At 35.2% G+C, this 14,007-nt stretch overlaps 1 protein-coding gene across 2 annotated transcripts in view; it reads left to right on the top strand.

Annotated features, from left to right (window-relative positions):
* LOC108690576 (bifunctional heparan sulfate N-deacetylase/N-sulfotransferase) overlaps positions 1–14,007 on the top strand; it is a 125,915-nt gene that overhangs the window by 65,851 nt on the left and 46,057 nt on the right. For both annotated transcript variants that reach the window (XM_018197948.1, XM_018197949.1), the window contains exon 3: positions 8,187–8,384. In XM_018197948.1, the coding sequence (XP_018053437.1) occupies positions 8,187–8,384 (198 nt within the window). The remainder of the gene's footprint in view (positions 1–8,186; positions 8,385–14,007) is intronic.

Genomic DNA, 14,007 nt, shown 5'->3' on the forward strand with positions numbered 1-14,007 from the left:
TAATATATATTTTATATTAATATATGTTAAATTTTATTTAAAGAAATACATCAATATTGAAAGATTGAAAAAATATGATTAATAATCTAAATATTTGATTGCTTGATAATCGTCTATGTATATATGCACGCAATATTATTTTTGACTTAAAATAACTCTTATATAAAGTAGTTAATACATTTAACAACTGAACAACTCTATCTTTCACGTGTCAGCGATTTCATGTCCGCGCTCACACTTGCGCACCTGCGCTCGTAAGATAGATTCTCAGTACTCCAATGGTCACGTGTATGCGATGGTTAAAGTCGCGCAGACCACACAGTCGCGATAAAGAAAAAGGAAACCCTTGGGACCTTTCATCACCACTGACGCCATGAATTCGCGTGCCTTGGACACATTTTCTACACCCGATTCTGGCTGCAAAGCACCGTTACTATTGAGGTAAAAAAAAAAAGTGATGTGGAAATCGATGCGTTGTTTCTTACTTGAAACAGTCAGTTTTATATTTTGTTTTATTTTTTTGTAATTTTTAATTTAAAGACAATTAAATTAATTATAACTTTGTTGAAACCTCTCTGAAATATAAAATAAAATTACATGTATAAAATAAAATTATATATAAAATGAAATTGAAATATCTTTGATTTTCATATTTATGTAATTTATGGTTAACAAGCGAGTTATTTTTAATTTTTTTTCTTGTAATCGAGTACCTGTTTTGCTCTCTTTCATGAAAATTTCAAAATTATTGAGTTTGTTTCAAAAATATGTTGTTTATTTTTACTGATGCATTGCGATGTCTCTGATTATAGAACTTTATTAAGGAGCAATAAAGAACTAACAAATCTTTGTATTTGAAGAGAAATGTTGCGATAATTTTAATAATTTAATTTATCTTTAAATGATTTTTAATTAGAAGATCAATAAGGTGGATATCTCCCTATTTTTATTAAGTCTCCTATCTACTTTTTTATTTCATGTTTACATATATAACTCTATAACTTCAATTGTCATTTTTATGTCTGCGAATATAATAAAATCGCACTGTATATTATATATAATATTTATAATCATAGAAATAATACAAACTATGTATTTTTATTGTCTTAAACTATGTATTTTTATTGTCACAAGTTTAAACATCAAATAATGCCTTTTTTGTTGTATTAATTGCAATTTATAAAAAAATAATTTTTATTTACATAACGAGATTGAAATATGAAACTCTTAATACTAGTAATAATTGTTGCTTATTTTTGCGTATTAACGCAAAAATAAAAAATATCAGTTTCAAGGAAGAGCACATAATTTTCCAATATTCAAAAGGCATCAAATCGGATCGAGGCGCGTACAAAAATATGATTTTGATCGGATCGCGTTGCGATTATCCCCTGGTGTTTTATGTAGTTCGAAACACAATCCTACAAACATCTATACATTCCAGGCGACGAACTTTTATTTTCTTGAACGAGATTCTCTTCAATGAATATATATGACAGAACAAGAAAACATATAATTTTATTCGATATCGAATTATGTACATACATTTAAAAGATCATGGAATATTTTGAATTATAACACATATTACTGTGATTTTAATTAACTTCGGAAACTTGATTTTAACATAATTGCAATTATAACATTCTATCGTAATAATGAATCAGGAATTCTACTTATTGTGAAAATTTTATTAGCTAATATAGATAATAACGCGCGCGCGCACGCGTGTGTACGTGCGTGCGTGCGTACGTGTGTGTGTGCGCGCGCGCGCGCGCGCGCGCGTGTGTGTGTGTGTGTGTGTGTGTGTGTGTGTATGTGTGTGCAGGGTGTTTTATTTCAAACGTAATCGAATATTTCATAAAATATAAAAGATACGGAAAAATGTTTCAGATAAAAGTTGTCCGGTCTGAAGGGATGCAAATATTGGTAAAATTAATTTTTGAAAAAAAACAATCTTTCAAGATCATATAGAGGTTACGGCCATTTTTAAATAGAATTGTATGATTTTTTTTACATAATATGATTTCTCTTAGTCCGCATTTAAAAATATTAAGTTAACACTAAATTGAAAAATCAATAGTTTACCAGATATTTTATACTTTATACTAACACATATTTACATGAAATATTAAATATCTCGTAAACTGTTGATTTTTTGATATAAACTTTACCTTAATACTTTTATATTCGGAATAATTAAAAGAATTATATTATGTGAAAAATCATACAATTCTAATTTTTAAAAAATGATAATTTCCAAAAAATAATTATGAAAAATTGACTATTTCAAAAATTAATTTTACAAATGTCCATTGCTTTTGTATTTTTTGATATATTTATTATATTTCCCGAGATATTTGACTCATTATATTCGAAATAAATAAAACATCCTGTATACATATACATATCTTTGCTTTCGAAATGATCAAACGTTATTTACAAATATTTTCGAGTTTCCATATTTATCTCATACTTCAAACGAATAGGAAATATTAATCTACATTAGCAAGCAAAATATTGCGAGCGAGAGAACGCGCAATTTGGCTCGACGAACATATTAAATAAGCATTAAAAATGGCATATCCGAGAGAGATCGTATGCGTACAGTTAATCGACGTATTGTCTGCTGCAGCCAACGTTTATGCTAAACGAATCGTGTAACGTTGATCCCTATTATTCTTTCACAAAGGCAACCGCGGACACTTGCTGCTAATTAACATGAATTAACATGAGAAAGAGGATCACGAGATTCTGCCAGTGGTAATTCAAATGACTAAGCTAAAGGATGAAGCGAAAGAGAGAGAGAGTGAAAGACAGAGATAGCTACGAAGAGAGAAGAGGAAGGCCCATCAAGGTTAACGAACGGGAAGATGATTTCGTTTGTCATTTATTTAACCAATTGACGCTGGTGCGCAATCATTTGTGGACGCCGTGGGGTACCGTGTTATAGTTTAGTGCAGCAGCTGCAGCAGACTCCGCAGTGCATATGTAGGCACATCTACTCAGGTTAACCCGGCTAAAACGTTTCGCGCGGAAAGTACCGATTATGATTCATTAGCGTCGCCATTCTGGTCGAGAGATTCTCGCTGTTCTCTAACAAGAAAGTATGCGCGCGGAAAAGAGCTGCTACGCGAACAGCTTTGCCAGTGCATTTGAACGTTTAAGGTACGCACACCACTCGTCGTATTGTAACTTCTTCTATTCGTAGAGAAAAGCGCATACGGTACAATAGCCCTTTCCGACATCATATATTTGATGAATCTAACAGCGCATTGTGCTACTCGAGCAGTTAACTCGACGTTTCGAGTACGTTAAATGCGAAAATGCGGATGCAGCATTGACGAATGTCGTAAATACAGAGCGTTAGTAATGTATGAGCACTTTGAATAAACTCGTAACTTTAAAGCAAGAGAAGAAAACTGAAAGAATATTGTTCTGCAGCGTGAAAGATAAAAGAATAAATACTCTTGTAATTCTCTTTGATATTGTTAATTCTCATTTACAGAACTACACTGATTAGTCTCGTTGCGAATGTGTTTAATATTGTACGCGAATTTTCTACGGGTTTTCTACCGCTTTGACAGCTTTTCTAAAATGTATGACTTTAGACATTCGTCAATTTCCTTGCGATTCTTTTCGAGTTGGCAAAGGTTATGGGAGTTTGCAAAGAGAATTACCTCATAAAACACTACATAAAGGGCAAGCAGACACCGTACACTTGTACGGTTAGAAACGAAAAGTGCTGGCAAGTCCTGTCATAGTCAAGCAATAAGGAGACGAAAGAGGATCATAAAGACGCATCAGATGTAACTCGATTATCCGCGCGAAAAGTACGAGCCGTTATACGACATAGTAATTCGAGAACTTCCTCGTCCGTTTCGTTACCGTTCCCTTGTGTCGAGAGCGATTCTCCACTGTAATTTAATCGGCTGTCGATAGACGACAATGGCGGCCGTAATCTAAAATTACTTTTTTAAGAAGGGCGTCTTTTCTCTTCTTCTTTCTTCTTCTTCTTCTTCTTATTCTCTCTCTCTCTCTCTCTCTCTCTCTCTCTCTCTCTCTCTTTTAACGACGTTTATTAGTACCAGACGGTGTCGAAACTGCCGTTCCTTTTTTTTTTCGTCACAGCACACAAAAGTCGTACTAAAATGATGAGGATAGAGAGAAGCTGGCGCGGCTTGATTTGTGAAAAGCAATTCTCGTGTGATGGCTTCTTTTTAACGGTTTGTAATGTTACACTTAGCACGATGGAAAGTTGATGGAAGATAAAAAAGTTTTAAGAATATAATAGACAGCGCCGTAAGCTTCGATGACTCGCGTTTAATAAAGATCTAAACTCGTCTAATGACGTTCTTGTATAGTTATAGCTTCTTCGTAATTACTTAATTATACTATTAATGAAAATTAACAAAGTTTGATCTACAGAGTATCTACTTAATTATATGAAAATAATGAACAAGTCATCTAATGATATTCTTTTACAACTTTTTCTTAGTTACTTTTTCTTAGTTATTTATACAATTTAACGAAAAATTTTTGCATCCGTAAATATCGCATGTGTTTTGACTATAGTTTCTGGTCGATTGGAAATTGTGCGTCTGACGTTAGGGAAAAACAGTGATAACGATACGGCAATCTCACTCTGACAAATAAATGTACACTATCTTTTTGCAATCATAGACTTTGCAAAATATCCACAGTTGCATGTTTTCACTCATGGTTAATATCGATAGATCTATATGGGTCTTGTCGAATATGAGGACTTATCGAAAAACTATGATATTGAGATTCCAACGGGAAATAGAAGCTTTCGATTGCAAAAGCAATATTGTATACATTTTTGCGCTGTTATAGATCTCTTTCGGGGTTTGATCTAACATTGCTACTTGACAAACAAACGCGGTACCGGTCTTTTCCAATCACAGTCTGCAAAGTCATGTCTATATAGTAAGTCTTGTGAATCCTGATCGAAATCGACTTTCCATTTACTCTCGATGTGTCAGAAGCTTGCCCATCGTTCTCAAGTCAATCGTATCTGCGATAGAATAATGGTAGAGCAATGGGAGCGTTTTGATTGAATACTTCCCTGAATAATTGTACGACCGATCTCCCTGCTCAGAAGTTCAAACAGTTTGGTAACATGTATCTGAACCTACGGTCTTATCGTAAATTCGTGTTAAGGATGCCTACGCACGCCTGTTACTGATAGGGACCTGGAATGTAGGTCAGATAGTATCCTCTAATAACGTCGCGCATTAATAGGCTTACTTGCGGCCACGGCTGATGCGCGATAGGGTGCATCGTATCTCTCGCGTCCCAGATTACCCATGTACTTGAAAGCCTCTGCGCGGATACGTATGTGTGGATCCGCGCAATGTGTAAGGTATTGTAACCGTCAGATTTTATGTCTCTGTGTATACGATATTGTTGTTTGTTGTTGAAACTCATTTACGTATGGGATACTAAACCTCACAACATGAGAAATAGATTGATTCTTACAATTTTTTTTTTGAAAATACTCTACTAAATCCAGAAGCTTATTAATGTTTTTACTAGTTAATTCTCGTCATACTTGATTATCATAAACATATTTCTTTTGAGACAATATGTAATGTTTGAGTTTAATTTAGTTTAGTTTTGGTAGAAACAATACAAAATTTTTAATAATAAAAATATGATTTACTTTCTAAAATACAAACGTATTATTAAATTTTTCAAATCGAATCTAAGGTATGGATAAATTATTGAGATAAATATATTTACATTTTGGTAGATAGGCAAAGCGTATACGAAGCTTATACGAAGTTGCATTTAAATGTCATCTAATAGAATGGAGATGAAACTAGATTCGACCTTTTATCCAGTAGCGAGAGACAATGCATATACAGTACCTCTCTTGTTCTCAACTGTGGGTAGGATTGCAGATTCTCGATATTTACGAATGATCCCGTGTGCATGGATAAACGACTTCGATACACACGAATGTCAAGAATATTGCATCGATAACCCGCGCATGAAATGCAGAGGAACCATTCGATGCATCGACGTGTATGGAGCATATCACGATCAATACCTCTGTTTCCTACTACAAGCATTTCCATATCTTTATGAAAGCTATTGCAAAACACACGTTGAAGACGAAACGAGAAACTTTGATAAGCGGAAATCGATCATTGAGCTTTGACAAATTATATGGAATGCAAACAGATAACAGGGCAATTTCACGAATATTTCACATCTTGATAATTGCATTTCGCACAGTGAATTATCGTTATGCGCGTCAAAGACCTTTACTATAGTTTATGTCTGTGATTACGTTACGAGAAAATATTTGCTTGAAATTTAGTTACATCAAATATTCCATAACAACGACTAAAGCAGTACTATGTGAGTAAATGTGAGTAATTCAACCGAAGCTCCCTGCTTCGTGTATGTTCTACTGACGCGACGCCTAATGTGCATAAATTGTAAACTGAAGTGGATAAGAGCTGCGAAGCGCAAGTGCATCATCGATAATCTATTTCATTTCCATCTAAGCTAAAGACCCTTTCAGTCTCACTCATCACTTTATCGGTTAAAAAATTTTTATACATATGTTTCTCTTTTATTTTTCACAATATAACGGAAAATATTACTTTTCTTTTAATGTATCTATAAATATACCTTCTATCATTTATTTTGGAGCCTTTCAACTTTTTCTCACATCTGATAATTAATTATATTAATCTACATTCGATACACAAGCCATCCCCCGTAATATCCACATTCGTATTTCAACGTAATTCGGGACGCTGCACGATAAACGTTTTTACGCATCAATGAGTGTTATGACATATATGGGTAGGCATTATGAGAACGATTGATCGTGTTTGCATTCCAATTAATAATTCGACGAATTCGTATATCATAATAATAGTTATTGCTGTTCCATTATGAAAATGCTCCCACATGTTTGAATGTCGACCAGTCCTGGCTTATCCTGCTTCAGTACAAAGGTTCGATTTTCGGTTTATGGCGAGAAGCTCGATTGCTGGACGCATACTAATTTGGTGCATGCGCCAATAATATACCACTAGATCTGCTCGTGACAAACATAAAGGAGCTTAACAGCAAGAAATGTATCCATTATCTGCTGTATCTAGAGAGAATGTATCTAACTATATCTGATTTGAATCTATATATAAAACATAAAAATTATATGTTATCGAATTCAATTTACAATATAAAGAAAAACTCTAAGTAAAAAATGTAGGTAATAAAAATAAAAATTTGAAAAAAACTTTTATTTCTTGGAACGTCTTCTTGAAAAGTAGAATTTTTTAAAAATATCGGATATCACAAGACTTTCAATTTTTTATATAATTTGAAATACAATACGAACGATATAAAAAAAAGAATTATCTCTTTATGTATTCACGGTGAAATAGTTTAATCGCGGTAAATACCAGGAAACTTGCAGAATGCCCGATGTTAATAGGTGTCCGGAAGAACTCGTTGCAGCAGCGCTAAAGGGTCCTTTGTGGAGCTACGCATACGTTCCGAAATTCCTGCATTGCTGCTACATCCGCGTTCTCTGCGGATATATACCGGGCACGTTGTATCCGTCCATGTTGAAAGCGGAACTTTGAGGACAGGTTGAAAGAGCTACCGTGCATTCTTCGAAGGTCGCTCGTTACGGGGGTTTCGTTACGAAGAATTTGACGGAAGAATTTGCTTCTGAACTGAAGCCAATCGAAACGTTCCTTTTGCTCTTTGAAAGAACATTTGATAGTATCATGAAAACTATAATGTAGCATGAAATAACGCGAGGCTCTATAACGAGAAAATATCTCATAAATATGTAAAACTTCAGAGATAAGAGGTGGTTCGAGAAAATGCGTTACGTGTGTATGATCAATATCGCGAAAATTCTTCAGACTCTTAATATATATGTATGATATAATAATAGCTTATCTTAGCATCACGCTGAAAATTATTACTAGCAAATTGCCACTTGTCAATTTTTAATGAATAATTTGAAATTAAAAATAATTGCAATATGAAGATTCTGTATCACATACAGGCAATATATTTTTATATGTATTAAAAATTATATGATAATTATATGATAATTAGCATATTTCTTTATTAAATATAATACTAATTGTAATAAAATATTAACTAACAAATAATTTTGATTATTACAGTTTAATACACCGAGATACAAGGCCAGAGCCAGCGATACGATGTTCGACTCTGAGAGGCGCGACTAGACTACCGTCAGCACCAGACCATCGCAGTGAAGCTCGATTAAGGATAGACCCAAAAGTGTTGGTCTTTGTAGAAACTCTATACTCGAGGCTAGGCCGAGAGATAGCTGAGCTGCTAGTTTATAATCGAATAAAGTGAGTACGGACTATTTTTTTTTCGTAGCCAACTAACGAAGGATTGAACGGCCCTTCTCATTTATTGACTCATTGATTGAAACAATTATGAGTCTATACGATTCACTGCAAATTATTTTTATTGCAGATAATTATAATTATAATTTATTTACCTAGACGGGTAAAACCTGTCGTAGATACCTGACCTACTTGCTGCATGCACAATGTTTCGCAACGTCTTTTACGCGCATCGACCTGATTCAGGAAAAAAGATTCCACCCTAGTGCGATCTAAAAGTAGGTCGTCGTAAGTTTTCTTCGGAGTTCTCGGCCGCAATAGTTCATACTATTAGACAAAAAGTATATGGCTAATGGCACCCAGTTGCTGAAGAGTCGATCAATATCGTGACACTACTACTGAACGTATCATGAGCTAGTTCGCAATCCTTTTTATTCGTAAACGTTTTACTTCTCTTTCATGAGAAAGAAAATAGTAAATGATCAAGAAATGGTAAAGTGAGTGGTATTCCATGAATTTGAAACAAACATCTTATTTTCGTAAAACGATATATCGATGATAAATATATATGTTTACATTAATTTTATAAAATGTTTGCTAAAATAAATTCTATTACTCATTGAGAATTTAGGAAAAATTTATAAATTGTATTTTATTTGTAAAACTACTGTGGGCGCTTTTATTTTTACAACAAAAAAAACTCTTACGAATGTTCATCGAGAGAAAATATTTTAACATTTTTTTTTGGAAAAAAACCTATCCTAGATCTTGTTGTAATTCTCCCATAACGCTGATCCGAATTTTTCAAAAAATTCCCGGCATTTATCATTCCGCGACGGAGATTCTGCAAATCCCGGTTTTACTACATCGTCAGTGATGTTATTTCGTGAATGTCGGTATAAAAATTAGAAATGTAGATTTCTCGACCATCGTAAAGTCCAGACAGTTTTTACGTTATTATACGAGTTCCACGAATATTTTAAAACCATTTTTCCTATCTAGGGAATCAGAAATCGGCACAATGTCGATTCATAAATATCGTGAAATCAATTATTTCGTTTTATACAATCATCTTAACTTCATATTCAATTCGATGTACTGAATCTTTACATTTGGAAGAATGAAGCATCTTGAAATATCTTTTATAAAATTACCGCGAGGATGTTGATTGGAATAACGTGTACTAATAATAGAGAAGATAAAATGCGGCGGAAAATCGTTCATTTAGAGTTAGAATATTCCACATTTTAGTATGCAATTTTGCATGGTTACATGAATATAGTTAATATGTAACAATATAAATTGTTAACAGGTAAACATAGAGGGTGGTAGTATAAGTACTCCTATATTTGGATGATTTGTTAAATAAATATAAACGTACGATAAATAGAGAACATACATAATATAGCTACATAATATAACTAATATAGTATAACGAAGCTATATTGGGCAAAATTTCGTATCTGTGTACAACTACGCGCGAGATTTCACGTTTCCATTTCGCGAAAATTGCATAATACGAGCGTGCCTGAAAAGTTTGAATTGGGGATGTGCTATATCCCGACTTCATGATGTGCATTCCTTAAACGGTAATAGCCAAGCCAAAAGCCTGTTATAGAAGTCGGGCGATGTATAGGACCACTCGAAACTTTGACGCTCGATGAGAGAGAACTTAAGCCGGATGTGTCTCCGGATTTCGAAATAGGATAAGGTTCTAACAGAGATCAAGAGCGAGAGAAAGAGAGAGGATGAAAGATGGAAAGGGAGAAAGAAGGATAGAGGCGGAACTCGCCTATGTATTCTCTCTCGATTATCTCCCGATTCTTCCGCAGTTGATCAAATAATAATGACGGGATAATGCGATCCGTTGCCTGCTTCCGCAGACCTTCGCGCTTATCGGAAATTATAGTGGCGCAGCAGCGTGACACGGTGCACATGAGAGAGCACATTGTAGTTTAGAGCTCAACACGAGATAGAGACGAATAGCGATTAGGGGACTTGCACGCTTGCACCATCCTTCGCCGTAGGAGGAACGAATAACATGCGGCGTATAACATGGCTTGATATGAAGTGAACATGCGAGGTGTGCGTATCCCCGTAAACTAGTGTGCGATGAAGCAGTGTTCTCACCTATGTGTATGTGAGAGAGAGAGAGAGAGAGAGAGAGAGAGAGAGAGAGAGAGAGAGAGAGAGAGCATATCGGTATGCCGATATGATCGGAAAGGTAACCAACAGCCCAGGCATCAGTGATACGCGCTCACGAGAGCACGAGGAAACCACCAACCAAGCTCGTCGCGGTGGTATCTCATTTGCTTTATCCGGCGCAATTTCATAATCGATACCGGCGCCTGAGGATAAGGGGGCAGGGGATCCATGCTGGCCGCATAGCATCCACCTATATGTATGGCGTCAGGCAAATTTTGTTGTCGGAGATTGCGAAGTGCAGATATGGAAAGCGTCGCGCCAGATCGTGTTCTGCCGCGAGCCGCGTACTATGTACACGTACGTGTACGTCGACGCACAACGGTGTACATAATGAAATATTTATTGATGCGCCGTTCCCTTTGCGTGTAGAAGAGCATCACTATGTCTGCCTTACGCCGTGTATATATACATGCACGTAATGCGATATGGAAAAGTTTTGAATCTGGAATCCAGCTGCGCTAGATAAAATGCGATATCTTGCCCCGGGATACTCTTTCGAGCCCGAGACGTAAGAAAAATAGGGGCGGAGGAAGAAGTTTTCTATAAGCGAGTTGAGTTTTCAACCCGTTTTACCTTACATACGAGCAGCATCGGTTTTATCTTGCCTGCAGCTTTTATTGCTTATTAACTGCTTTTATGTGCACTCATATCGCTTTATCGATTATGCCCACATCACGGACGATGAATAATGCAGATACAAAACATACAAGATGCTCCAAATTACTGAAAGTCTGTTCTGTCAACTTTTACGTAAAGATTTTATTATAAGATACAAAATGAATATTAGAATGTATATTCTAAAAAATTGCTTGGTATTGAAAATTAATTTCTTTATGAGGTAATTGAAATTTACCTAATAAGACGGGTTACAAAGGAAATTTTCATAAAGAATACAGAAATTCCGATTTAACACGACTTCCTGGCGCATATAAAAATCGATCAAACAGTCAAGTGTCAATTGTGTTTATCGCCGATATTCTATTCGACACATGACAATCAATCGAAATTCTCTTTCATCCCTCACGATATTTTTTTTTCATTCTCCATTGATAGGATTTCTCAATGCACATCTATCTATCGAGAAGTCTTCAATAAAAGTTTGCGTGTTATCAGCATGAAGAAAGAAGTCTTCTTAATCAAGAGAACGGTGATATCGATTACACTATTCCAATACGAGCATGTCATCTCCCTCGAGCTATGTATATCCCAATATACTAACATAGCCTGCGCAATGTGGTCTTCATTAAGCTGGAATCACACGATGCATGATTTCTTGAATGATAAGCATGCATGTTGCTATACCTGCTTTGATGCATGAACATATTCTGAAGATGCAATCCACTTAATGCTGCAAATGCTTCGTTGATTAATCAGAAAAAAGAATTTTACGAGTTAATCAATCAAAGAATACTTCAAAACATTTGCAGCATTCAATGGATTGCACTTCTATACGGAAAAAACGATTTTGCTGAAAATCACATCTAAAAATTTACAAATCAGTTAGTTACAAATCAGAAAATATTGTAATTTTGTTGGACTAGCAAAATAATTACATGAGAAATTTTAAGCATGATGAGCAAAAAATTTTAAACATTCTTGCAACCAATTTCAGCAAAATTATTTTCCAACAACATTATTTTTAAATCAGCATCTAATTAAATTTTTAAATACTTCAGCAAAATCTTTCTGTGTAAAATACGTGCATCAGAACAGGCACAGTAGCATGCATGCTTATCATTCAAGAAACCGTGATTAGATTTCAGCTTTATCCTTATTATCGACAAAGAAAAAAAAGATGACGACCGTGTGAAGTATAAACGTTCCACGTCGCGTATCGTCGAGGCGAGCGTGATCAATCTCTGTGACGCATATTTTTTCATCATACGCATCGGCGAGCTCATCTCAAATCCGTCTTTTCATTTCGCGACTCATCTCGCCTTTGTTCCGTCACGCTTTTAGCACACGTTGTCTCGCAGTTTCTCTTGATTTCTCACCCGTTGCCCGCATATTCTCGTCTAGATACTCCTGTATATTCGTTGGCTCGTACGAAAAATAAATATAGTGTATCACGGATCCGAAGGTGTCTTGTTGGTAACATGCGGAGACGCCACGGTGTTAAGCTATCTTACTTTATCGCACTGCACGAATTACGGCGCATTTTTAGCTTCTCCATAATTTATAGGAGAGAAAACGGTGTTATGTACACGTGCCCGCTGTGTATACACGCACGGGGCTGAATTTTTAATAGCGGCTGTGTGCCCGTCTCCATGATTTCCGGCACACACGTTTATAATATGCGCGATACGGTCGTTCGCGCGGAAGTAACATCTCGGCGCGGAGGTATTTCGGAATTACGGAGAAAAATATGCGGCGTTTATTCAGCCTTTTGCAGAGGAGAATCACCGATGATGCTTCGATGGAGATCGCGTGCGCGCTGTCGTTTATTTTCAAACCGTAGAAGAAAGTCAACGTCTGTCACGTAAACCCCGCTATTTATACCAAGCCATAGTTGCGTACAACGTGTACAAGTGTCGCGTAATTACTTGAAATATTACTGCCTTGAATAAGATAAAGAGGTATTGTACATTCTCGAAAGAGGTACAACACCGCTATAAGGTTTGATTTCATTCCTTAGTCATTGCAGCTTCCATCTAGTACAGATGTTACAACCGGAAACTCTTGATATATTACCAGCATAAATTCTTGTAATTCAGAAAAATACGTAAAACATAATTATACGATAGTTGTACTATTGTAATTAGAGAAGATATTGTTCAGGTACAGAGAAATTTTATGACACTGTGTGACGATGACTGTTCAGGCTCATGTTTTATATCGTATCTTTTTTATCCGCTTTTCCGAGTTTACAGTTACAGAGTTACAGTTCGCAAATATACCCGCGGCGTAAAAATAATACAGCTAGTCTGTGATATTTCCATAATTAAGTGAACGATGCAGCTAATAATACGATCAGGTACAGACAGTTATCGTGACATAAGTAATGCAAACCCGATGGTATAAGAGCAAGAAACTTCCCATTTGATATGACAAAGACAGTAATATTGATTTAGCTATGTAGAATATTTTTAAACATCACATGATATAGTTGACTATTTTTACTATTTGTACATAATGTATAATTTGCATAAGAAGTGAGCTATAAAATTGTTTTTGAAACAATGTTTTTCTTTAGCATATTTTTCTTTAGCATATTTTTCCTTAACAGTGATTTTTTTATCTCAGTGAGTTTTTGTCGATTAATTACACTTAACTTCGGACATTGGATTATAAAATGCACATAATTTATAAGTCTGTAATCCATGAATGGTCACCTGGAGTATTTTTATATAATGGCGAAAAAATATTAATGTAAAATATTATTTTCAATGTATATTGTTTTATATATATATATATATATAAA

The sequence above is a fragment of the Atta colombica genome, unplaced genomic scaffold (assembly GCF_001594045.1).
Source record: "Atta colombica isolate Treedump-2 unplaced genomic scaffold, Acol1.0 scaffold33, whole genome shotgun sequence".
Lineage (NCBI taxonomy): Eukaryota > Metazoa > Arthropoda > Insecta > Hymenoptera > Formicidae > Atta > Atta colombica.